Source organism: Centruroides vittatus, unplaced genomic scaffold, assembly GCF_030686945.1.
Source record: "Centruroides vittatus isolate TY-2023 unplaced genomic scaffold, ASM3068694v2 contig_943, whole genome shotgun sequence".
NCBI classification, from domain to species: Eukaryota; Metazoa; Arthropoda; class Arachnida; order Scorpiones; family Buthidae; genus Centruroides; species Centruroides vittatus.
The window spans coordinates 793,202-817,480 of NW_027122626.1; the positions used below are offsets into that span (position 1 = coordinate 793,202).

The 24,279-nt window shown below is 31.0% G+C and overlaps 3 protein-coding genes across 10 annotated transcripts in view; 2 read left to right on the forward strand and 1 right to left on the reverse strand.

The window, feature by feature from the left end:
* LOC136985024 (lissencephaly-1 homolog) overlaps positions 1–9,694 on the forward strand; it is a 111,157-nt gene extending 101,463 nt beyond the window's left edge. For 3 of the 4 annotated variants that reach the window (XM_067282211.1, XM_067282210.1, XM_067282209.1), the window contains 4 exons: positions 583–714; positions 1,836–1,937; positions 8,138–8,294; positions 8,392–9,694. In XM_067282211.1, coding sequence (XP_067138312.1) covers positions 583–714; positions 1,836–1,937; positions 8,138–8,294; positions 8,392–8,465 — 465 coding nt within the window. In that variant the 3' untranslated portion in view covers positions 8,466–9,694. Of the gene's footprint in view, positions 1–582; positions 715–1,835; positions 1,938–6,392; positions 6,430–8,137; positions 8,295–8,391 lie in introns of those variants that run through there. The other variant, XM_067282213.1, reaches the window with a different exon arrangement.
* The window catches only part of LOC136985018 (SMC5-SMC6 complex localization factor protein 1-like), a 386,884-nt gene that overhangs the window by 188,200 nt on the left and 174,405 nt on the right, over positions 1–24,279 (reverse strand). The window lies entirely within an intron of this gene.
* The window catches only part of LOC136985042 (uncharacterized), a 28,882-nt gene continuing 26,858 nt past the window's right edge, over positions 22,256–24,279 (forward strand). Inside the window, exons 1-4 of one of the 5 annotated variants that reach the window (XM_067282240.1) lie at positions 22,256–22,560; positions 23,052–23,488; positions 23,805–23,867; positions 23,957–24,095. In XM_067282240.1, the coding sequence (XP_067138341.1) occupies positions 23,119–23,488; positions 23,805–23,867; positions 23,957–24,095 (572 nt within the window). In that variant the 5' untranslated portion in view covers positions 22,256–22,560; positions 23,052–23,118. Of the gene's footprint in view, positions 22,710–22,897; positions 22,967–23,051; positions 23,489–23,804; positions 23,868–23,956; positions 24,096–24,279 lie in introns of those variants that run through there. The other 4 variants (XM_067282239.1, XM_067282237.1, XM_067282236.1 and 1 more) reach the window with 4 other exon arrangements.

Sequence of the window (24,279 nt, forward strand, 5' to 3'; positions counted from 1 at the left end):
TTTATAAGATAATTTGATACTAGAGTTAGGCATTAGGAACCATCTCTTGCTAAAGTTAATAATTTTAATTTTAATTAAATAATTTAGAACAAACTGGAAGAAAAGAATCAACCCGAAGCGGGACTCAAACCCACAACTCCTGCTTACTGTGCAGATGCGTTGCCAATTACGCTACCCAATAATTTGGCTTTGGTTGGTGTATTGCTTTAATGTATATTGGATTGGCTGTTGAAGTTTGTTCAGTTTTAACATTCTTACTTGAATTAAAAACATACATTATTGAAATTATTCATGTTTTTCAATAAAAAAGTCAAATCATAAAAATAAAAATAAATTTTAAAATTAGGACAAATGAATGTTCCAGTAAATTATCTGAATTAATAATTTATTAATTTGGATAATTTTGAACATAAATAATTCAATAACATGAAATAATATTTTTAGATATATGTAAACTATTAGGTTGCTATATATGGCATGTGTGTGTATGCATGCATATGTATATATATTTTTTTAAATACTACTGAAATATATTAATAACAAAAAATTAAATTTTTACAAAAATTTGAAAATTTTGTTTAGACTGTTCGAGTCTGGATTGTCACTACAAAAGAATGTAAATTAGAATTAAGAGAACATGACCATGTTGTAGAATGTGTTGCTTGGGCTCCAGAGTCTGCATCACCAGCTATAAATGAAGCTGCTGGAATTGATGTAAGTGCATAATCAAATTACGTACTTATTAATGTTGCAATGAATAGTATATTCGGCCAAACTATTTGGCTTGATTAACACACACAAAAATTTGTGCAAATCGCATTATGGCAAGGACCCTGCTCTCTATTGGCATGCTGTCACTACACTTTGCCAATCGCATTAATTCTTGACAGTCGTAGCGGACAGACAGGAGCATCATGGCAGTATGTGATAAGTGATGATATCAAATGTGGATAACAATGAAATGACCTAAATGTGTAAATAATGGAAAAAGAACAGAGAAGGACTGCGAAGTGAAAATGTGAAAATTAATATAAAATTGAGTTGATAACATAATTGAACAAGCCGAAGCAGCTTATTGGCGCAAAATTTGCGGCTGTCAATGCCAAATAATTGTTCTCATAGACTTCAGAAAGCTAAATGCTTGTAATGAAAGTCACTTAGCGTGCACGGGCGAAAGCCTGGGGCCATTCTGGCTACCAAGCTGTCTCAAATCTATGAAATCATAACTGTGACTACCGACGTCTTATCTGTCTCTTTTCTCCATTATCACCAGGCTATGAGTTATGTAATTGTAAAATAGGAAATCTACGACAGAAAAGTGACGAATCAAAAGTATTGTGTGCACACATTATGATGTATGCATAGGCATATGTGGATTAGAGCAATAGAGGAAAGAGAAAGGGAAGAGCAAAGACAAGCACTTAAAAAGAGGGTGGGCAGGGTCAGACCCTGAGATGTGCAACGATTCTTGAATGAATAGGTGTATACATGTGATGATCTTTGTAATTATAAATTGTGAATACATGCGACTATTATTATTTCGTTTTTTATTTTGTTCAGGTTATAAGTTATAAATAAATATAAACAAACAACACTAACTTGATAACATTAAATCTAAATACCAAAATGATTAATTTACTGTGTTTTTGTTATTTCTTACTCCTGTTTTTAGGTATTTGGTATTTGGCCAAATAGTGATTAAATATTCAGTATTCAGCCTAATAGCGAAAAATAGACCAAATAGGCCAAATACCAAATATTAGCCGAATATTCGTTGCATAACTAATACTTATAATTAATTTTATTCTTTACAAATATTTAATTTTATATTTTAGAATAAACGTGGCTTTAGAACTGGACCATTCCTTCTCTCTGGATCTAGAGATAAAACTATAAAAATGTGGGATATTAGCACTGGACAATGTATTTTTACATTGGTAAGAAAATAAAAAGTTGTTTTATATTAATATTTTTTATTTCAAACTGAATTGTAATTATTCATTTTTTAATGGTTCCATTAATAAATTTAGAAAAAGCAAGTAATTTTTAGAAAGTAATTATATTTCATTAGATGAAAATTATAAAAGCATAACATTTTAATATTGATTATCTGTTAATATATTTTTCACTAATTATTTTTAAATCAAAGCTATATAAGCTTATATTATACTGTAGTTTATTAGTTAAGTATTGAGTAGTATATTATATTTACAGTGACCAGCCAAAATATTATGACCACCCCTTGTCAATGCAAGAACTGTTCCTATAGATATACAGTGACGTGTCAAGGTCATTAAACAGGTATACAATAGCTGATAGAAGGTTGCACAATCATTAGTAGTTATAGTATGCAAATGGATTAAATCAGTGGATTCGTCTTACTTCAACAAAAGCCAAATTGTGATAGCCAGACACCTTGATGTTAGTATTTACAAAACAGCAAAGCTTGTGGGCTGTTTGTGCTAATAAGTAATGTCTATCAAAGGTAGTCCAAACATGGCAAAGCAATGAATCATCTGCAAAACAGGTCGATCACACCTTATTGATGAAAGAGGTTGGTGTAAGCTGTATAGTATTGTGCAAAGAAACAGGAGTGCTACTGTGGGGCTACTACTCTCATCCTTTCAATAGTGATGATGGATGAGAATGTTGAAACATACTGTTCATCATATACTCCTGAATATAGTCTATGGAACTGTAGGCATAGTCTTGTGCTCTGTAAATAATGTTCATTGTGGACAGTGCTTGAAGTAGGCACATTAGCATCAAAATTAGACTATTGAGGAATTGAAGATTGCCTGGCCAACAAATTACAATTTATAAATCCGTTGACACAAATCCAATTGCACACTTGTGGATGCAATCATTAATCAGTTTCTCTAATTGAGTTAGAGAAATGGATTAATGATGCATCACCTAAACAACATAATTTGTAGGAACTGAAGGCCCTTCTACTGACATCATGGTTCCCGCTCTCACTAGACATTAGTAAAGTCTCATAGAATTCATGCCTTACCATATGCAGGTTGTTTTAGCAACAGAGAGGATCAGCATCCTATTAAGTATGTGGTCATAATGTTTTTGCTGATTGATGTACATTTGAATTAAAATGTCTGAATACAATATTAAAAACAATTTATTTGTACTACTGTTGGTAAAAAATGCTTGGAAATGTGGCTATACCAGATGACTTCTAGCATCAAAATTGCTTATATTTCTGTGTATATTCTGTCTGTTTTGATCTTGTTTATTAATAGGACTTATTACTACACCAATTAATAAGTTGTATTAATAAACAAGGTCCAAGTACACACTGTTTTACATTTCTGTGTATATATTAAGGACATAGAGGTAAAAACAATTAAAATTACATATAGTTTACTAGTGTTAAAAAATATATAGTGAAATATTTAATAAACAGTTAATACTTTTTTCACTTAAATCATTTCTTCAGAAATACAATTATAATTGTAATTAGAATGACTTTTAAAGACACATTAAAATACAGGAATTCATATTAAATATTTTCTTTTTTTCTATCTCTCTTTTTTTCTTTTTTTATAGTAAAATAATCAAAACAAAAATAGTAGTAAATATAGAGCTCTGTAGAATTATTTTTAAAATTATGATTTAAATTTAAAATAAAAATAACTGTTTATATTAGATCATTTTAAAATTGTCTCAAAATATTAAGAGGATTTAAAAATATATTTCACACGTAATTTTAATGAATGAAAACATTTTGGAACTTGGGGGAGTCGTGGACGGTGTTGGTGACTTTTTATTCGGGGTTAGAAGTGACGTTCTATTGTAGCTTTGTGGAAAGTAATTGAATATGGTGTATCAGAAAGTTTACGAATACACAAATATTTTAAGATTAAGTTTAATAAGGTGCTTATTGCAAATTGCGGGGATAGAGTCTAACCCTGGCCCTTTGGCTAGATCTCCTCAGGAGATGGATCGTGCAGATATGCAAAGAAAGGGGCGTGGAAGACCCCGGAAAGGTAGTGCGAAAGAATTAGCGAGAGGAAATGAGTTATTGAATCTGATGCATGGTGAACAAGAACAAATTGTAGAAACTCCCTCTATAACTAAAAGTGGGATAGTGAGAGACTCAAACATTCAAGACTACTTTGGATTGGTAGCGGAAGAGGATGAATACGAAACGGAAGAGACTCAATATACTTTAAAAGGAATATACGTTTTGATTCAGGAAAAGTTTACGCAATTAAATTCAGATTTAAGTACGATAAAAGCAGAAGTAACCTCACTAAAGAAAGAGAATAGAGAATTGAGAGAGGAATTGGATAAAGCCTTCCAGAAAGTAACCGATCTCGACCAGATAGTTAAGACTGGTAAACAACTGCAAGGTAAGCTGGAGTTTCAAATCGATTCTTTGAGAAACGAGAAGGTAAAGAACAATATTATAGTCCTGAACTTCCCGTTTAAGACAAACGATCTCACGGATGAGATTAATTATTATATTAAGAATAAACTAGGACTACCTGATTGTTTGCCTGATAGTTTGGTCAGAGTGTCAAGTGGGGACGATAAATCCATTGTGAAAATTACGTTAAGCTCAATCTATGAAAGAAACTCGATTTTGCGAGAATTTTGGAAAAAAAGATCAAAATTAGCAAGTATAGGAAAGGGAAAGTTTCTATTTATAGCAGATCTATGTAAGAGATCCAGGATCAGAAGAAAAAAATTAACCTTAACGATAAGTCAAGAAAAGGCAAAGGGACATAAAATAACGGTCAGAGACGATTATTTCATAAAAGATGGTAATATCTTCACGTACGATTTAAATTTGGAGGAAGTAATTCAGATCAGTTATTTTTTATGAGTCGCCAGACTGCTGATACAGAGAGTCGTGAGCAAGAAAGATTGGAACTAGAGGTTAAAAAGCTGACTAATATTAAGGAAAATTGTAATCTTCACCAGGAGAGTTCATTAAACTCGTTACCTCCAGACCAAGTCAAAGAAAATATTCAGGCTATCCTAAACAAAATAAGTATAAGCTTTTGGAATATCCAAGGTCTATTTAAAAAAATCTATAAAGATCCTGTCATACAGTTTTTACAATCGCATGAAGTAATAGGATTTACAGAGACTTGGATATTAGATATAAATAAGATAAGGAAGAGATCCCTAGAAGATAAGTTTTGGATTTTATATAGCAAAATGCTCAAAGGCCACAAAGATTTGGTCGACCAGCTGGAGGTTTGTTACTATTAATTAGGAAATCGGTTGGTCATCTAGTGCAATCACATACTACTTCCAGTTTTATATTCGCATTGGTGGAATTAAACCAGAGTCTTTTTTAGTGGTCGGCTGTTATTTAGTTTTTTTGAACCAATTATATCGGAAATCATTACAAACAGAATCGAGAAAGAACTGGGTAAGTCAGCTGACCAGAGTAATTAACAATTTTGGATTTCGATGGGCCCGTTTATACACCTTCCGGAGATTAGTGAAGAATTATGTAAACAACTAACTAGAAATGTAATGGAGAATTCATTGATACTTGACGTGGAGGATATCCGGACACGAAATCTGCCGAATTCATATAATATAATACCTAATATCAATAATTATATGTAGCTTAATTTTCCCTTTGGTGTTAAGGGGTTCTTCATCCAGCTTCGCCTTAATAATGACATAATAACCATTGATAACAAGATTTATATCTATTCTAAAATTGTATGTCCGAGGTGTTTAGAAAACTTCTCTAAATTCTATCTGGTTTGTGGATGCGAAAAAAACAATATTCCTAAGACAAAGTTCCGATTTAAATAATTTAAATGAGTGCTCCTCGGAAAAGAAATGTCTATTTTTTCCATGTGGCTACGTTAAAATCTATTTATAACTTGTATAATTTTGTTAAAAAATTTGTAACTACATAATTGCTTATTTAATGAATGTTAAACAAAACTCCCCTTGTAACAGGCCAAGGCCTAATACAAATAAAGATGAATTGATGATGATGATGATGATGATGAATGAAAACATTATTCTAAACTTGGTAAATATCCTTTTACAATAGTGGTGGTTGTATATATGTCAACAAAACATCAGATAATGAAGTATCTGTGATGATGCAGACAAAAAGGTAGGCTTTGCATTTGAAAAAAGAGAGTTGAATTTGTTAAATGAGTGTGAAACCTTGTATGAAAGGAAAATTTCATTTAAAAACTGCATACAAACAAAAATAAACTTTTTTTTAATACTGTATGTGTTCTTTTTATGGTTGTATAAATACATCAAAAAATAAACACGAATACATATTTTATTTATTGGAAATACTTTCTTTTATTGTATGATGACTAGGTAATTTTATCATGTAAAATTTCATTAGAAATAATTTAATTCTTAATGAATTTTTCTCTTAGAATTAAGCAACTTCAGTAAATGGAAGTTCTACTGTATGTAAGTTATGCATTATGAATAAACTTTGATACTTTCATAACACTATCTATTTTGAATTTGTAACAATAAACAAGAACCAATTAATAATTTATTTTTTCAGTTAGTTATGGTATTATACATACCTGAATATTAAATTTTGGTACATTTATAGAAGGATATACATAAAATATGAATTGATCAAATATGTTGTGTATGCTAGTAGTTAGTTACATAATTTTGATCTTAATCTACTAAATTATAGAGAAAAAATATGAAAAGAACTCAGTTGAAGATTAAATATTATTTTTTAAATAAAAATGCAAGTCAAACAAGAGAATGAATTTCTTACTCATGAAATACAGTAGGCAAGATCCAAGTTGATATGACCTTTTTAGAATAGTCTCTAACATGTCTGCCAGTCCTGGAAGACATTCTAGAACTCATCTTTTGCTATCCTTTTCAGAATGGTCCAATGACCATTGATGAAATGAAACGCTGGCCTCACAGCTCCGATTTTAAGTAAGAGAACAAGAACATAGTTACAGCAAGCAAGGTCTAGACCAGGCATGGCCAACAGCTTTTGCCCTCGGGCTGAATTAGAAAGAACAATTTTTCACGGGCCAAACAATAAAATATTAAAATTAAAAAATGTTAAATACAAAACCAATTCATTTAAGTAAATGAATAGTATTAGTATTATATTGCTAGTATTATATTTCTAGCAAAGCATGCGAATTACTAAGTTAAATTGAATATCACCTGTATATTTTGAATTACTGTCTAACATACGTTATGATAAATATTAATATTTTAAATTTATTTTTTTTTTTTCCTGGCACTGTCACACAGACGAGTACAAAAGTTGTAAATCTCTACAATGGAAGTTTTTTAAAAAAATAAAAAAGTATCGCAATTATTCGACCAATTATTGGAAGTTAAGTAGCTAATATTGAAAGATTAATCATGGACCTCATAAATTCATTAAGCGAGCCATATGTTGGCCATGCCTGGTCTAGACCATATAGAGGGTATAGCACATATTCAATGTTTGATGGTTTTATACACATTTCCTGTGGCCAAAAAAAGCCAAGGAAGGAAATCACCATTATCTCTCCCTCTATGGAAGAGGGAATGGTTGTTTCTTTCTTCGACTACCATGAAATGGCCTGATAACATGAAGTCTCCTGCATGGGACTGGTGACATGGCAATGGTGACTGGGAGTATCACATGACAGTTTTTACGACCATGGCCAAACATGACTGATAAAAAGCCTTGAGCGGCTTGTCCATCTGGTTGGTGCCTACACCTCAATAATGCAGCCCTCATGTTGCCATTGTTATTGCCCAGTATTTGGCTTGATGAAACATCATATGTTTGCCATACCCTCTATACAGCCTGAATCTTGCTCTGTGTGACTGTTTTTGTTCCCTCATCCGAAATTGGAGCTTTGTGGTCAGTGTTTTGGTTCATCAGCAGCTGTTCTAAAGTGGTGGTTCTGAAGACTGTCAAAAGACAGGTTCCAGGATTGGTAGATACATATTTCAACACTATGTTATATCTTATATAAGTTAATTAAATAAAGTATAAATATTCTTTTTGTGTAAAGTTGTTCTGTTTCAAAAAACCAAGAAGATTGTTATTTGTAATAGAAATTACAGCTGTAAAATTTATTTTTTGATTAATGAAATTAAAATCCTTTTATTGATTATAATCAATTTATGCTAATAGATTGGACATGATAATTGGGTTAGAGGATTGAAGTTTCATCCTGGTGGTAAATATATTGTAAGTGCATCAGATGATAAAACTTTAAGAGTTTGGGATATAAAGAATAAACGGTGCAGTAAAACGTTAGAAGCACACAGTCATTTCTGCACTTCAGTAGGTAAGAACATTTTTTTAAAACTTATAATAAATACATTGTATTGTCTTGATAACAATAGTAATAATAATAAATAAATAATTAAATCTTTTATTCATAGACTTTCATCATAATGCTCCTTTTGTCATCAGTGGCAGTGTTGATCAAACTGTTAAAGTATGGGAATGTCGTTAGCTGGGAAAAAAAGCTGACTGGAAGGTGATAGCAGCTCACTGAACTCTTTTTGTGTCAAACTACTTTTACATAAAAAGGCTAATATTGATAACTAAATTTACAGCATGATTTTTGTCCTGTGAATTGATATGTTGCTTATATAATGGCCAACATTACACAGATTTTGTGGCTTATGTTACCTTACCACATATTTCACTGGATTATAGGCAGCAGTGATATTTGTACAGTGTTTTAATTTAATTTGTGTAATAATTTTGCCAAACATGTTTGCCAGACAATTATTTAATTGTAGGCATACTAGGCAAACTAAATTAATGACTTAATAGTTATAAATGTTAGTGATGTTTTGTTAGTGTTATACCCTGCAATGTTAGAGGTTAGGGAAATAGAAGAGATTTGAGGTTAATTCTGTCTTGCATCTGTGCAATTTGGAAGTGACGTATCTAAAAATTGATTCATCGATCAACTCTGAAAAAATATTGGACTCACAACCTGTACTTTTATTTTGTACAGGTTTGAAAGATTGAGATTGCTTATTTCTTTCACAGCTTTACTCTTTCTTTTATTCAGTTAAGAGAGTAGTTAAAGCTTTAAGAAAATAATTTAAAATAATTTTATTAAATAAATTTATCTTAGCAGTTAAACCAGGAACTAAATTTCTTTCCAAATATTTTCAGTTGTTTTTAATTTTTCCCTGTATGGGTGTAAATGGAAAGTCATTTTCAGATAATTTGAGGAGTTGTGTGAGTGTATGTATATAAATATATATGTATCATTAGTTAAATAATTCTGTGCAAATAATAATCTAGTTCTAATGTTGCACAGTTTAGTCTGCTGCATAATAATTTTAGCATGAATATCTTAACTGTTAAAAATTGGCTTTAAATGTGATAAGTTATGAAAAAAAAAAAATATATATATATATAAATATATATACAATATGTATTTGTGGTACTTCCAAAAAGTGAGAGATGTAAATCAGTTGATTCACATTGTATAAAATTCCTAATAGCAAGTCAAGCAATTGTCTGACTGTTTCCAATGCTGAGTTATATTTCTGGTCAGACTATTGTGTATTATCACTTGTAGTATGAATGGATTTGAATATTATAGGTTGATTAAAATCTTACCTAGTTCTCTTCCAAGCTCTGTATTGTACATTGCAAGAAAACTTATGTGATTTGAATTATTAAACTTGTTATGATGGAAATAAATTGTAATTGATCTCATTTGTGTTCCTTATTTTGTAGTTATTTTTTTTTATTTAAAGTAAATATAACTATGTTCCATATAACACTTAAGATATTTTTAAAAATTTGCATATATCTAAGAAAATTATATAAATTATAATATTGTTTAAAAAGAAGTAAAAAATTAACCATATTACATGTTATTGTAAATCACTATAATTGTCTAAATGCAATATATTTTGCTCTAATGGAGTCTTTATAGCAGAATTTGTCATAAAATTTAAAGAAAACATTAATTGGAATATAACACCAAAAACACGAAACATCTTACTAAAATTGTATTTTGTATAAACTTCTTTAAAGATGTTTTTCAAATATGTTTATTATTATTAATCTAGTTTGTAATTTGAATTTTATTAAAATTAAATAATAAAAGATAAGAAGTCTAATAATACTTTTCAGAATATACTTTAAACAAAAAAAAATTCATTTACTTTTATAATTTTCAATGAATAAAATTTTAACAATTTAGAGACTATTCAAATGATGATTATATACATTAACATTGTTGCAATGTGAATGTGAATGTGAATATTTATTTTACATATTTTTGTCTAATTATTTATAAAAGTCAGAAGAAATCTTTCATATGTTTATTTCTTTTTGTCATTTCCAAAGGAAAAGAGAACTTAATTCAAATTTTTTTAATGAAAGTAAAATTTACATTATCAAATTGTAGAAGCATTCTAAATGTGTAGCTCTTCAATAATAATAATAATAATAATAATAATTTAGAGTTTATCATTAGTGAATTCTTCAAATTTTTCCATTCAAAAAATATTTCAGTTAATTAAAAAAACTTGATCTTTGGAACTTTATATTATTATTATTTTTTATTTGAAATATCAAAGAATTTTTTTACAGGTAAGACAAGACCTTTTGAATAAAAACTAAGGTACCTTAAGCTTTGTTGATTTCTCCTTTTGTATAAAATTTCTATTTAATTATTTCATATTTATAATAATCTTTTAAGAAAGGATGTTAAATCAATATAAAATGTAAAATAAGTTACTATTTTGCATTTTAGTATTAGCATCTGATATTATTTAATTTCATGTTGCCTTTATATGAAATTTATAAATTTCTGAAATTCTTACCATAAAATTTTGTATTAAATATTTTTGAACTTTTCTCCCCTCATACATGTAAAGGTTTATTTTATTTCTTCAAAGAAGAAAACTAAAAAATATGGTCTTTGAAAAAGTTAATGAACAAATATGAAATTACTTGTGTACACTTACACCTACCTACATAGGACAGATTTTTTTCAAGCTCTGATGGTCCATAAAAAAAAGACAAGTGTAAATAAGAAAATGAATTTATTACCAAAAGTTACGTACAAACACCGTTACTTTTCGACTTAATCACTGTGAAGATTGAGGAATTTGTCATATCTGTGGGCAAGTTTTTCCATCCTCTTGTCATAGAATGTTGCCACCAGTGAATTGAGATGGCCTTAACGTTTTGAAGATCATCATTAATCTCAAACCTCTGCCCTGCTAGCCATGTTTTCAGTTCAGGAAAGAGGTGAAAGTCTTCACACATTAAAAAGTTCCAAGCTGGGTGGAAGTCTTCACCACTTTTAAACACCCAGTGTATAGCCCCGATTTAGTGCCAAGCAACTTGCACCTCTTTCCTGAACAGAAAAAGTGGCTAGGAGGGCAGAGGTTCGAGACTAATAACGATCTTTAAAACAACATTAGGGCTCATCTCAAGTCATTGGCAGCAATGTTCTATGACAAGGGGATGGAAAAGCTTGTCCACAGATATGACAAATGCCTCAATCTTCACAGTGATTATGTCGAAAAATAACCATGTTTGTATCTAACTTTTGGTAATAAATTCATTTTGTTATTTACATTTGTCTTTATTTTATGGACCATTGGAGCCTGGAAAAAAAAAACAGCCTACATATATACACGCATATAATAGCACAAATACAAATTATATAAAATGAAAAAAAAATTAATCTATTTCTCTGGCTAATAATAAGTTCTTACACAGAGTTCGACACACACTAAGAAGTACTGCTACAATACTTTTCTGATAAATGTATGGTTTTCACTACTACAGGATTTTTGTCTTTTCTAAAATGTAAGTGACCACTTTTGCTTGATTAATTGCTTACTTAACATAAGATGTCTGCACAATAAACCTGTATGGTTATGTTTAATTATGTCCATTACACATAGGTCTGATCTGTAATAGAGCTGGTTATATTTGTGAATGATTGGAAATAATGTCCCAGTCTATATTTAAATGAGATTTTAAGTTCAGTTGGAATTCATATGAGAAAATATCAACAAATTTATTAAAACCGTGTTAAAACATCACAAGATTAACAGACTTCTACAGTCCATAAATTGATATTCAAAATTTTTCAAAAAAATCTCTTCAAATAACTTTGCCAGCAATATTCTTTATTTCCTGAAACTTTTGGCCGTTCTAGCTGCCATCATCAGATTCAAACAAAAAGATTATAAAATAGAATGCTCAAATTAGAATTAAATTAAATACATAAAATAAGAACAATTTGGGATGTACCGTATTTTACGGACTATAAGACGCATCTTAATTTTTAAGTAATTTTTTTTTAAAAATACCTATAAGATGCGCCTGAATTTTGGAGGCAATTTTTTGAAGAAAAAAGTGCGTCTTATAGTCTGTAAAATACAATAACGAGCGTACGGAAGCAGTTGGAAATAAACTACAAAAAATAATAAAATTATATATTTTTGTATAGCTCACAGGATGTATTTTCGTGTAGATAAAAGAACAAACAATGGATAAAATTGTTGAAAAGTTAACCATCTTTGCATTGACCATAAAGATTCATAATGTTTCATCTGCATGGAAATGTATCCTGCAAGCTATACGAAAATATATAATTTTATTTCTATTTTTTATTTATTTATTTCCAGCCATTTTTATATGCTTGGTACATTTCAAACTGCTCTTGTTCTAAGTATTTAAGTCAATTCTAACTTCAAAATTCTGTTTTATATTCTTTTCCTTTGGCTGCTAGTACAGTTGATAACATTTGTGAAATAAGCCTTCACCAGCAATATTATTTGTCTGGAGAGGTTTTTTTTTGTGTTCATATAAATACATATATGAAGAGGTTTATTTTATCTTGGTTGTTTGTATACATTATGGTATTTTCTTTCAAATCAAAAACTGAAAAGTTCAATTTTGAGATCTGTCTATAAAAATCTGAAATGAACAGTCATAAATTAACATACATATTAAAGAAATTAAGTCAAGAAATTTAAAATTTTGTTTGAAATACAAGATGCAATGTGAGTCAAAAAATGATATAAAATATTGCCTAGTCTGGTAATTAGCAACTTTTTCTAGATGTGGGTTTAAAGAGAACTCCATAAGCTTCTGGCAAGCCTCGTATATTTTTCTTACAGAGTATCAACATACTCCACAATTGCAAGTACACTAGATACTAAAATAATGTATGCCAATGTTGCACAAACTAGTAATAACTTATAGTTTATTTTCACATTTTCACTGGTCGAGTTTAGTTTGAACATTCTTTGTGATGAATGTCAGCTTAATTAATCTGCATATATATTAAAAGCAAAATGTTCAGTCATCACTGCATACAAATAATGTAAATTTAAAAATTCATTTGATTTACAATTTTAAAACAACTTTTAAACGGTTTTAAAAACACTGTTTTAATTTTACATTTAGTTTCAGTTTCTGTTTTGGTTTTGATGAATTTTAACTATTATTTTTAGTTTTTAATTACTTTTTAGGTTTAATTAATTTAGTATTAATTTAGTTTTAGTTTTTATAAATATTTTTAATAATTTTTATTTGTTTATTATAATTATTTATTTAATTTTGCATTCGTTTTGCCTGCATTTTTGAACTCTTAATTACAAGTTTTTTAATTAATTGCAACTCTATTTTTCTTTTGCCACTTAATAATAGAAATTGTTTTAATGTTTGGCACAAAAGACGATCAAATTTATTATTATGTTTTTTAGTAATTTCATTAATTTTTGTTTCATAAATTTGTTTGCTTTTTAAAACTTTTTTACATAAACTTATAAATATTTAAGTTTAATAATAATCCTACATGTATCTTCTGTATTCTTCATTAACCAAAATAACAATCTTTTGTTTTCAAATTTCATTCAAGAAATTTTAAATAATTTCAAAAAGACTTGTTTTTTAAATACTGCTATGAATAATACATGTCACGCTTTGTTTACAGCAATTTTTAAACACAGTAACTTTTAATATGTATGTTTGGTTTATTTAATATGGTTGCAGTATTTTGTCGATTATTCGTTATTGTAGTTAATACCTGAAAAAATAGTAATAAATACTTGTTGTGAAGTCATTATAACTTTATCATATTTGTGATCATATAGTGACTGTAATGTAACGCAATACAGCAATAACTATAAACTCAGAAGGGAAGCAAGCTTTAAAGGAGGTTCTCCAACTAATATCTAACAGAAAACCAATTGGCAAAATTTTCACGTACTGTACATTTTTTAAAGAGATGTTTAAATGAATTTTTATGATTAAATTATTGAGTATAAATCAAATTCATTTCAGTTAGATTTATTTATTTACTTTAATCCAGAAATGGATTAATATGCACACATCTAAATCTGTATATATTTGATAAATATTTTATAATACGGAAAAGAGGAAATATTTAGAAATTGTTTTAGTTACACGAGTTTGGTTTTTTATTTTATGACGAACTTTAACTGCGTTTAAAATTCATTATATTTTAATCTTATTCGTAGTATAGAAGAATTTGATTTATTCCCTGGATTTTCATCAAATTATATTTTTGTGTGGCACTCGGATAATCTGATATACGATCTTCCACAAATTCTTTAGACTTGCATGTTTTGAAATGACTCTCGCCGATTTATTTAAAAAGATTTTTATTCCGATTTAAAAATAATTAAGTTTTTTGCAAAAATTAAATTTTAAGATACACAGCTACTATAATAAATACTAACAATCCGAGCGGTCAAGGTTAGCAGCCTGCCGCCCTGGGGGATCCGGGATCCGAATCCGGACCGGTCGAAAACTCCCCAGGAATTTTTCGGGGGGTGGTCCGTCCGGATATGTCGGTCCCCGTCCCTCATCACCCGGCCTGGCCGAACCCATAATGGGCTTGCTGTAAGAGGTCGTCTTAGTGCCTACAGGGAGGAAAGAGTTACAAAAAAAAAAAAATAATAAAAATAATAATAATTTAATTTATAATACAGTAGAACCCCATTTATCTGGTTCTCGTTCCAGAATATCTGGATTGGTTTGAAAAGTCGTTTCTTTTTAAATTTTCACACATTTTGTGAAAAAAAATTATTTTTGTGATTTTTGAGATCATTGAAACATTATTTATGTATTTATTAATTTGTACCTATGCAGTAATCTCACGTTTGCAGGATAAAAATGCTTAGTGTATGTATATACTAAGTAATTTTAAGTTTTGTATTTTTTCAAGTCAGTAAAAGTGATTATTTCATTCAAAAAAAAAAAAAAAAAAAAAAAAACTTTTATTTGGTACTTTCAAATTACAATCAATGTCAAAGTTCTAAATCGCAAGAGAAACTTTTGTAATTAAAATATCTACAGTATATACGTGTATATTCTTGTCTTTCTTCAATAATGAAAAAGTAACAAAAATGTTTTCCACTTTTTTTAATTAGAAAAATTGTTTTACCTGCTTAATACAATGAATTCTTGAATTTAATTCAAATTTAATGAAAACCCAATTTGAGTAGTAGTTATAAAAGTTTGTAGGTTTATTTTCAATTATTAAAAAGTATTTTCAGTATGGAATTTTAAACTTTAATTTCAATATCCTATTAATTTTGGTTTATCCAGATCGGGTCTCATCCCGCTCGAGCCTAACAATAGTCGAGTAGATAAAACTACTGAATACTGATGAAGGGTTGTGGTTTGCCAACAAACTGGTCACGTAGAATTTTTCGGGGTTTTTTCCACGTTTGTAACAACTAAGGGCCAGTTTCCCATAAGTCCTCCCGACAGGCATCTCGCCTGTCGGGAGGACTGTCCCCTTGGCAGATCGCTCACTTGTCGCAACCAAATAAACTAAACCCCTCCAGTTCGATCCGGATAAACGGGATTTGGCTATAGTGTTCTGGACTTCCTTCGCATGTCTATATCTAAATAGAGGCCACTTTTCTATAGAAAGTTTTCCAGAAAGCACTCTCTTTGGTAGATTACTCTTGTGTTACGTTGCCTTATTTCGTAATACTAAACCAAAAGAATCTATAGTGGATGACCGGATTGGCCGAGCGGTTAACCTGCCAGCCTACAGCTCTGAGGGATCCGGGAATGAATCCTATTGAGTCGAAAAATTCCAAGAATTTTCGAAGCGGTTTGTCCCTCGCCATCCGGTCGCTCCATTATACGTCTGACCGAACCCACGATAGAGTTAACGAAAAGGTCCTCTTAACTAAAAATTTTAATTGAATATAAGTACAGCTTTATTTGAATAATAGCCGCGGCTACTATTTAAAACTACATATTTTCTCTGCGGTTATTATTGGAATAAAACCGATTTTTAAAATATATTCAAGCCACAATTTTGATAAAATAAGCCACAGGATTTATATAAATTTCAGTCTATTTTCTAATTCAAAATTCAGATCAGCCATAAAATCATAATTTCAATTTAGAAGACGAGTAATAAGCCAAGTAACAAAAGTTCGAAAGAAATGATTTATTCTTTATTCGAAAGTTCATCATCACGTCCTTCTGTCTATTTGATATTTCATGTCACATTGGAGCAGTAGCGGATCCAGAAGAACCCTACAGGGACTAACTAAAATTTAAAAATTTTAAGGACCTTTTATTAACACATGCAAGACAATTACAGATGACCCGATAAACCATATTTTCCACCATAAATGTTTTGAAGTTTGAAGAAATGATATTTAATTTGTGTGTGTGTCTCACAATTCAAAGTCATAAATAGATGAATTGCACACGTTTTTTTTTTTTTTTTTTTTTTTTTTTTTTTTTTTTTTAACTCTTTCCGCCCTGTGGGCACTAAGAGGGCCTCTTTTAGTAGGCCCATTATGAGTTCGGCCAGGCCCACAATGGGGCGACCGGGTGGTGAGGGACGGGGCCCGACATATCCGAACGGACCACCCCCCGAAAAATTCCTGGGGATTATTCGACCCGTTCGGATTCGATCCCGGGTGCCCCAGAGCGGTAGGCTGCCACCTTTACCGCTCGGCCATCCGGCCACCGAATTGCACACGTTATTCGTCTTAACAACATAGAATAATGAAAAAGATACTTTCATTTTAACTCTAATCTTATCAAATTTCTTGTTAAATTCCTCCATTTTTTTCCAATAAGGCTTCAGTGGAGTGATATATATAAAATATAGTCTAATCGAAAATTAAACATTCTGTAATTCTAAAATTGAATTGAAAAAATCTTGCAATTTATTAAAATTATACTTAATTTGCCAGAAAAGCCGATTCCTCCCACAATTTATTTATTTGTTCATCCTAAGTACATTAGGAAATGTGTGTCTCTAGACTATTGATTTCCTCTCTCGATAACAAAGAAGACCCTTAACAAGAAATTAAAATAGCTATTTATTTTTTATTTCTTTGATCTACCGAAGCAACAGCGAAATTTTCTTTCTTTCTTCAGCAATTTCTTCAAAGCTAGAGAAGGTTCTATGATAAAATAATTCTTGTTGCAATCGAATTCGGCATCACATTTTAGTTTTTACTTCCTTGCTGAACAAATATACTATACTAATTTAAAATCTAAATGTATTCACCTCGATCTCGTCATTTGATTGCTCCTATTCGACATTGGAACATTCAGGCAGAAATCAACAAATTTCTGGATTCTTCGGATATCGAGGATTCCCCGAGAAATCAAACAGAAATCTAATAATTTCCAGATTCTTCGAATATTTTGCAAGTCGATCGCCCATCTCTTCATCTTTTTGTTCTCTGAACTTCTTTTGTTACTTTTTTCAACTCTTTCCGCCTTTTGGGCACTAAGAAGTCCTCTTCTAGCAAGTCCATTATGAGTTCGGCAAGGCTCACAATGGAGGGCCGGACGCGACCCGACATATACGGACAGACCACCCCTCGAAAAATCCTGGGGATTTTTTGACCCGTCTGGATTCGATCCCTGGTCCCCCAGAGCGGTAGGCTGCCACTTTGTAAGTCTTCACGGGGTCCAACATATTCGGGATGGATCGCTTCCAAAATATTTCTGGCGTTTTTCGATCCATCCGGATTCGATGTTGGAACCCCACAAAGGTTTGCTGCTATCTGAACCGTTCAGCCATACGACCGTCTTTTAATTTTTCGTTTTCATTCTTTCCATAACGCACTAAGAGGGCTTTGTTAATTTTAGCCATAGTGGGTTCGGTTAAGTTCACACTGAAGCAGCTGAGTAATGAGGAACAGTGTCCGACCGTTCATGAAAAATTAATGGGGTTTCTCGGCCGTCCGGATTCTATCCTAATCCACCAAAGTAGCAGGAGACACCTTTATCGCCTCGGTTATCTAATCGTCTAACGTATTATTCAAAAAGTATAATTTGCATTTTTATTATAATTTTTTTTCAAAAAATATTATTTTATTATACTCTATATTGTGCAATCTAGATGGGGAAAGGATATTCCAATTGGTGATGATATTATTGAATCACAGAGAATGGAAAAACCGTACCCGTACTTTAACACATTTCCTGGCGTAAATGATAACTTCACTACTAGCAACTACACACGTATTAACGCCAACATCGAAATTTATACCGATGGATCCGGCATCGACGGGAATGTGGGATGCAGCTACATAGCATACGTTGATCGTACGGAAACACATCACCAAAAATTCAAGCTACATCCTATTTGTACCGTGTTCCAAGCTGAACTCCTGGCCATCAACAACGCAATAGACTGGACCAATACCACCTACACCAACATGCAGATTTCAATCTTCACAGACTCTCTCTCAGCCCTCAATATAATTCACAGTTGCAAACTCCATCCTCTGGCCGTGGACATTAGGAATAAAATTAACACTTCTACAAACAATTTCCAAATCAACTGGCTCAGATCAGCTGGTTTATACCTGATCACTACACGACACAGTTCCTGAGCTATCACGGCGTTTCGCCAGTTATCTGGCCAGATTCACCAACCACGCTTCCGAGCACAGCCCCACCTGCACCGTCAGAGACGGCGCCACTCACTATTTATACGACTGCACCATCACCGCCAGCGAGCGAACAGAACTAAGCGTCCTCTTAAATGAAATTCATACAGACTGGCCCTGCGACATGAAGTATATGGAAACAGGGCCGGATTTTAGGCGATTGGAGCGATTGGTGCCAATCGGGCCCCGCGCTTGAAGGGGCCCCGCATCACGTCAAAATTTATATATTTAAAAATAGTACATGTTACAAAAATAAATATCTAGGTATATTATTATTAAAAATAAAACAACATATTTCAATATGTAAATTAACAGTTAATTAATTTTGTTATTTAAAGTTTGAGGGGCCCGCAAAAAAAAAAAAAAAAAAAAATTCAATCGGGCCTCGCACCTATTGGATTCGGCGCTGTATGGAAAACTACTGAAATTTTTCGTACTTTCAAAAAGCTAGCCAAAAACGCTATCATAACCATCAATCCGCTTTTTCAAAGAAGGCCTCATCGGACAACGTAATGGAATTTAGTGTAAGGGCCATCTCAGCCTAACTCGTGCACATGGTATTTGTTATTCGACTTGGATAGCCATTCAGTAGCACACTCCTTGTGCTACTTCTATTTCTACTTACTCTATTCATATTTTATCATTGTAACTCGGTTATCTTAACGTTTCTCTGTTAAATGCCTATGTTCTGCATCCAGTTTGTAATCGCATGTCATAAGCTATGACAGCATTCTCTCTTATGTTCATTTCCTCACTGTGCCTGCGTGTCTAGCTGTATCGCGCAATTTTATGTTATGTATATATTGTTTCACCACTCTTATTGCTGTATGTAATCTACAATATCACAGTTGCTTTACATTTAAATTGTACACTATCTCCCTGATAGTGCTTCTGGCGGAACAGCGAATGTATGAATATACGTTAAATAAATAAAAAATACTCTATATTGTATATTTGTAATTTCCAGAATGTTTGGATGATGACAGAATCTTATCAATATGACTAACCTTTATAGCCTGTAATAGAATTTTTGCAGCTCACGACGAATGACAACCATAGTGTTATCGCCGTAAAGACAGGAAACTAGAAAAATTACATCTCGGACAGAATGCCTGCAGATAAACTATTCATCTATCGCTATAAGAGATAATAGGCTAATAGTTCCCCTCATTAGCGGCCGGATGGCCGAGCGGTCAAGATGGCAGCCTACCGCTCTGGGGGACCCGGGATCGAATTCGAACGGGTCGAAAAATTCTCAGGAATTTTTCGGGGGGTGGTTCGTCCTGATATGTCGGTCCCCGTCCCTCACCACCCGGCCGCCCCATTGTGGACCTGGCCGAATCCATAATGGGCTTGCTAAAAAAGAGGGCCTCTTGGTGCCCATAGGGTGGAAAGAGTTTTAAAAAAGTATCACATATTCTATATTTTATTTCTGTTTTCATATTTATAAAATGTTTTAGAATATATTTTACAATTTTACAATGTTTTACAATTTTTGAAATTCGGCAAAGAAAAACGAGACCCAAAACTTTCGTAATTTTCTCGTGTGAAAGACGAATATTAGAAATATTAAGAATTTTCAAATCTAATTCGGACTCTCATATTTCTTTTATACACTCCTAATCTCGACTTCTCACAAGAATAATTACTGATTTATTTTCCTTTTAGTCCTATAGGCCGACAGAAAAATGAAGTATGTCCATGATGAAATTTAAGCAGATGTTTAATTTAATGAAAACAGCCTTACAAATGACCGGTTTAATTTTGAGAATCTAACGATCTTATTATTAAAATAAAGGAAAATAATGTCTTAGAGTTTATAGAAATTGATATGTATAATGAAACTTTAATCAAAACAAAATCAGAATCAAAATTTAGAAGTATTGCAGAAAGCAGAAAGAGTATTCATATTCTTCTATTCGTGAATACAAAATGAAAACTCATTGATCTCTTTGTAATTTAGAGGAATTGAGATGAACTTTCCAAGAGCTATGTCTCAATATTGAAAGTCGCAAAAAGTTAACCAATTGTTGACAGTATTGTTGTCAATGGGCTATTTGCTAAAAATTCATCTTCATCGAATAACTTACCAAACACCAGACTGACGATATTAACGTTTATCTTTTTTACCAATTACGTATAATTATAAAAATAATAAGCTTAAAAAAATTATTTTTATATTAAAAATTTAAATCCGTTAATTTTCTACTGTTTCAGAGCTTTTATCATTTATCCGATTTAACGTTTACTTTGTGGCTTTTAAAAATAGAAAAGGCAACTTTAATTACTTCAATAATTTATAGTGTACATTAAGTGATTAAAGCTTAAATATTTAAATGCCAAATATTTTCCGACTAAAAAATAAAAGAAAAAAAAAAGGTCTTTCGCTTCAAAATTATTCCGGATAAAAATCATCGCAATACTTCTTAACACTTTCTAAAAATTACAGAACAAATTCTGCTATTATAAAATAATTCATTTCTTTAAGCCTTGAAAAATGTCTTAAAATGAGGTTGATATTTTTATTGCATGTCGAGAAAGAAGAAATAATGAAAAAATATATATATATAAACTAGATAATAATGAGTAATTACTTGTCTTTTATCTTTTTATTTTTCAGTTGTTTGACGTTTATTCAATAGAGATAAGAACAGATGGTTATTCCCATTGAACTGTGTAAACAATTATTTAATGATGAAATAAAACTTTAAGGCGAATTTTTTCCATATTTAATTATTATTTTAATCTTTCACCTTTCTGAGAATCGTGTACAGAATTTCGCTAACATATACAATTACACTAATTTTACGCCATCTCAAAGGCCATTTTTATTACTGTGTAATTTATATTTAAACATTTTTTGGTGTGTAATAATAATGGAAAAGTATAATTAAGTCCCCTGTAAAAATAGCTTCTCATAATGGCCACGATCTTTACCAAAAAGTCAACCTCTAGATTTAGCGCAGCAAAAAAAAAAAAGAATTCCTATTTAATATATTACCGGAAGCAGCGCAATATAATAAAAATGATAAATTAAAATATAATTTATTTTTAATATATATAATTTTAAATAATATATCATTTTATTTTTTCGAAAAAATTATGTTTTGAGGTACAGTACTTCCGGAAATGATAGAGTAGGGAACTTCGGATCGAAAGTAAAAATAATAATAAATGGGTTTATGGATTAGTGAGGTTATACAATTACAATGAATAAAAATGTACGCAAAGTATAATCTATTATCGTTTAAATTTATTAAAATATAAAACGAGAGCAGAAGAGGTTAAAATACGAAAAAAAAAATCTATATAAATAGTTTTAGGACGAAAAGATATATTTTTGTTTAGGATTTTTCGAACAGATTTAGTAATATGAAGTTGAAAATTCTTAGGGATTCGATTAATTCGACGATTGAAATCGTCCAATGCCATCGACGCTTTTAACGATGGTCATTGCACTTCTGTAGATGTAGAGAACAAAGCGAAGATCGATTCGTTGATGTCACCCCGATTCAGCTTGCCATTGGATAGCGGTCACGGGCATTGACCAATCTCCACCTTTCGTCATTGGTACTGACACAATTCCGAAGGAAGAAATTACCATGATGCAGCAGATTGAGAAGAAACTTGCCGGTTAGTGTCATCCTCCATCAAAATTGATATCGTTACGTTTTATTTCGTTAAAGATTCGTTTATACTCGAATTGTGGCGTTCGATATATTCGGATTTTCTTCGTATTAATTATCCATAATCAGACATTTTAGTAGATAATCAAACATCTGGTGAGTTGTTAATTTCGTGTTTGTCCCCACCCCCGTCCACATCTATGGTAACCAATAACAGTTTTTTTTACTTTGATTCCTTACTCCAAATGAAATCTGTGATAAATCCAACACCATTTTTATATTTATGCAATTTTTATTAAAATAATCGTGATAATTGCTTTATTGATAATTCAATTATTGAGATTACTGGGCATTCTTCCGGAATTTTTTTTCTTAATTATTATGCTTTACTTGTAATTTTAAATTTAAAAACAGTAAGAAATTTTGAAATTGAAGGATTAATGGAGTATTCCAAATTTGATTAATTTCAGATTGTTTTTTTTTTTTTTTTAATTTTAGGCTGCCATTGAACTGAATATTTCTTTTGAGAAGAAAAAAAGATTTCTATTGTTAAATATCAGGTGCAATGAGTAGTGCTGACAGGAAAGCAGATGTGCAAGGCCCCTCTTTGCTGACTTCTCCTTGTTTGACGTTGCCCTTTGGGTGTTCGACCGCGGGTACTTTTCAACAGTGGTCCCACGTAAGTGACGTCGATCACTACCCTAAACCGTTGAAGTGCGACCGTCTTCAGAGGCTACCTCCTCCCAGATCCCTTTCCACATCTCGTAGTTTTCCTCCGCTGTCTTCTACCGCCTCCGAAACTCGTGATCTGGGTATGGATCCAGTTCAGAAAGTTCAACAATTGGAAAGAAATTTAGCCTTTGTTAAAGAAAACCATGCTATTGTGCTAGACAGTTTGCACAAAGAAGTAGAAGAACTGAAGAAAAAAAATAGAGGTTAAATATTACTCTATTAAAATGCATTCTAACTATTTATCGAAACCATAACTTTCATTAATAAAATTTGAGATAATTAAGTAAATTTATATACTGGAGATATACACTTATAATATAATAATAGTAATAATAAATCAAATTTAAAAATTAAACACAAATTCATTAAATTAAATTTACAAAGGTATCAACTAATAGATTCAAAATTAATTCTTAAACCAAGAATCTACAGTTAATTTTATAAGATATTATATGGAAAGATAATTAATGTCTGCAGTTTAAATTTGTTCTTATCTAAAATTTATATATTTATTTTCAGAACTGTTATTTCAATTAGTAATTGGAATACCTGCTGAGAAAGCTAATCAAGAAAAAGAAAAACGTTAGATTTTATTTCATCTTTTTTATAATTAAGCATTTATAACTTGTAATTTGTGGAAGTGGATATGCAGTAATATATTTAAATTTCAGCATCAACTCCAGAAGTTCCTCCAGAGATCCAACAGAAAATAGATAGATTAGAAAAAGAAATAAAGAAGTTACGGAGTGCTCTCAAAGAATCTCTGAAGACCAATACTTGTTTGACTAATCAATTAGAATTTTTGAAAAGGTAAGTGAATTATATCAATAATAAATTAAATTATATAAAAAATAATGTATCGTTGAAGTGAATCTAATTATATTAAAAGTAATATCGCCATTATTCTTATAATAATTATACTTTGATAAACTAAAAATATATTGACACAGATAGAAACAGAACAAATGTATTATTTCAATTATTCTTTACCTAG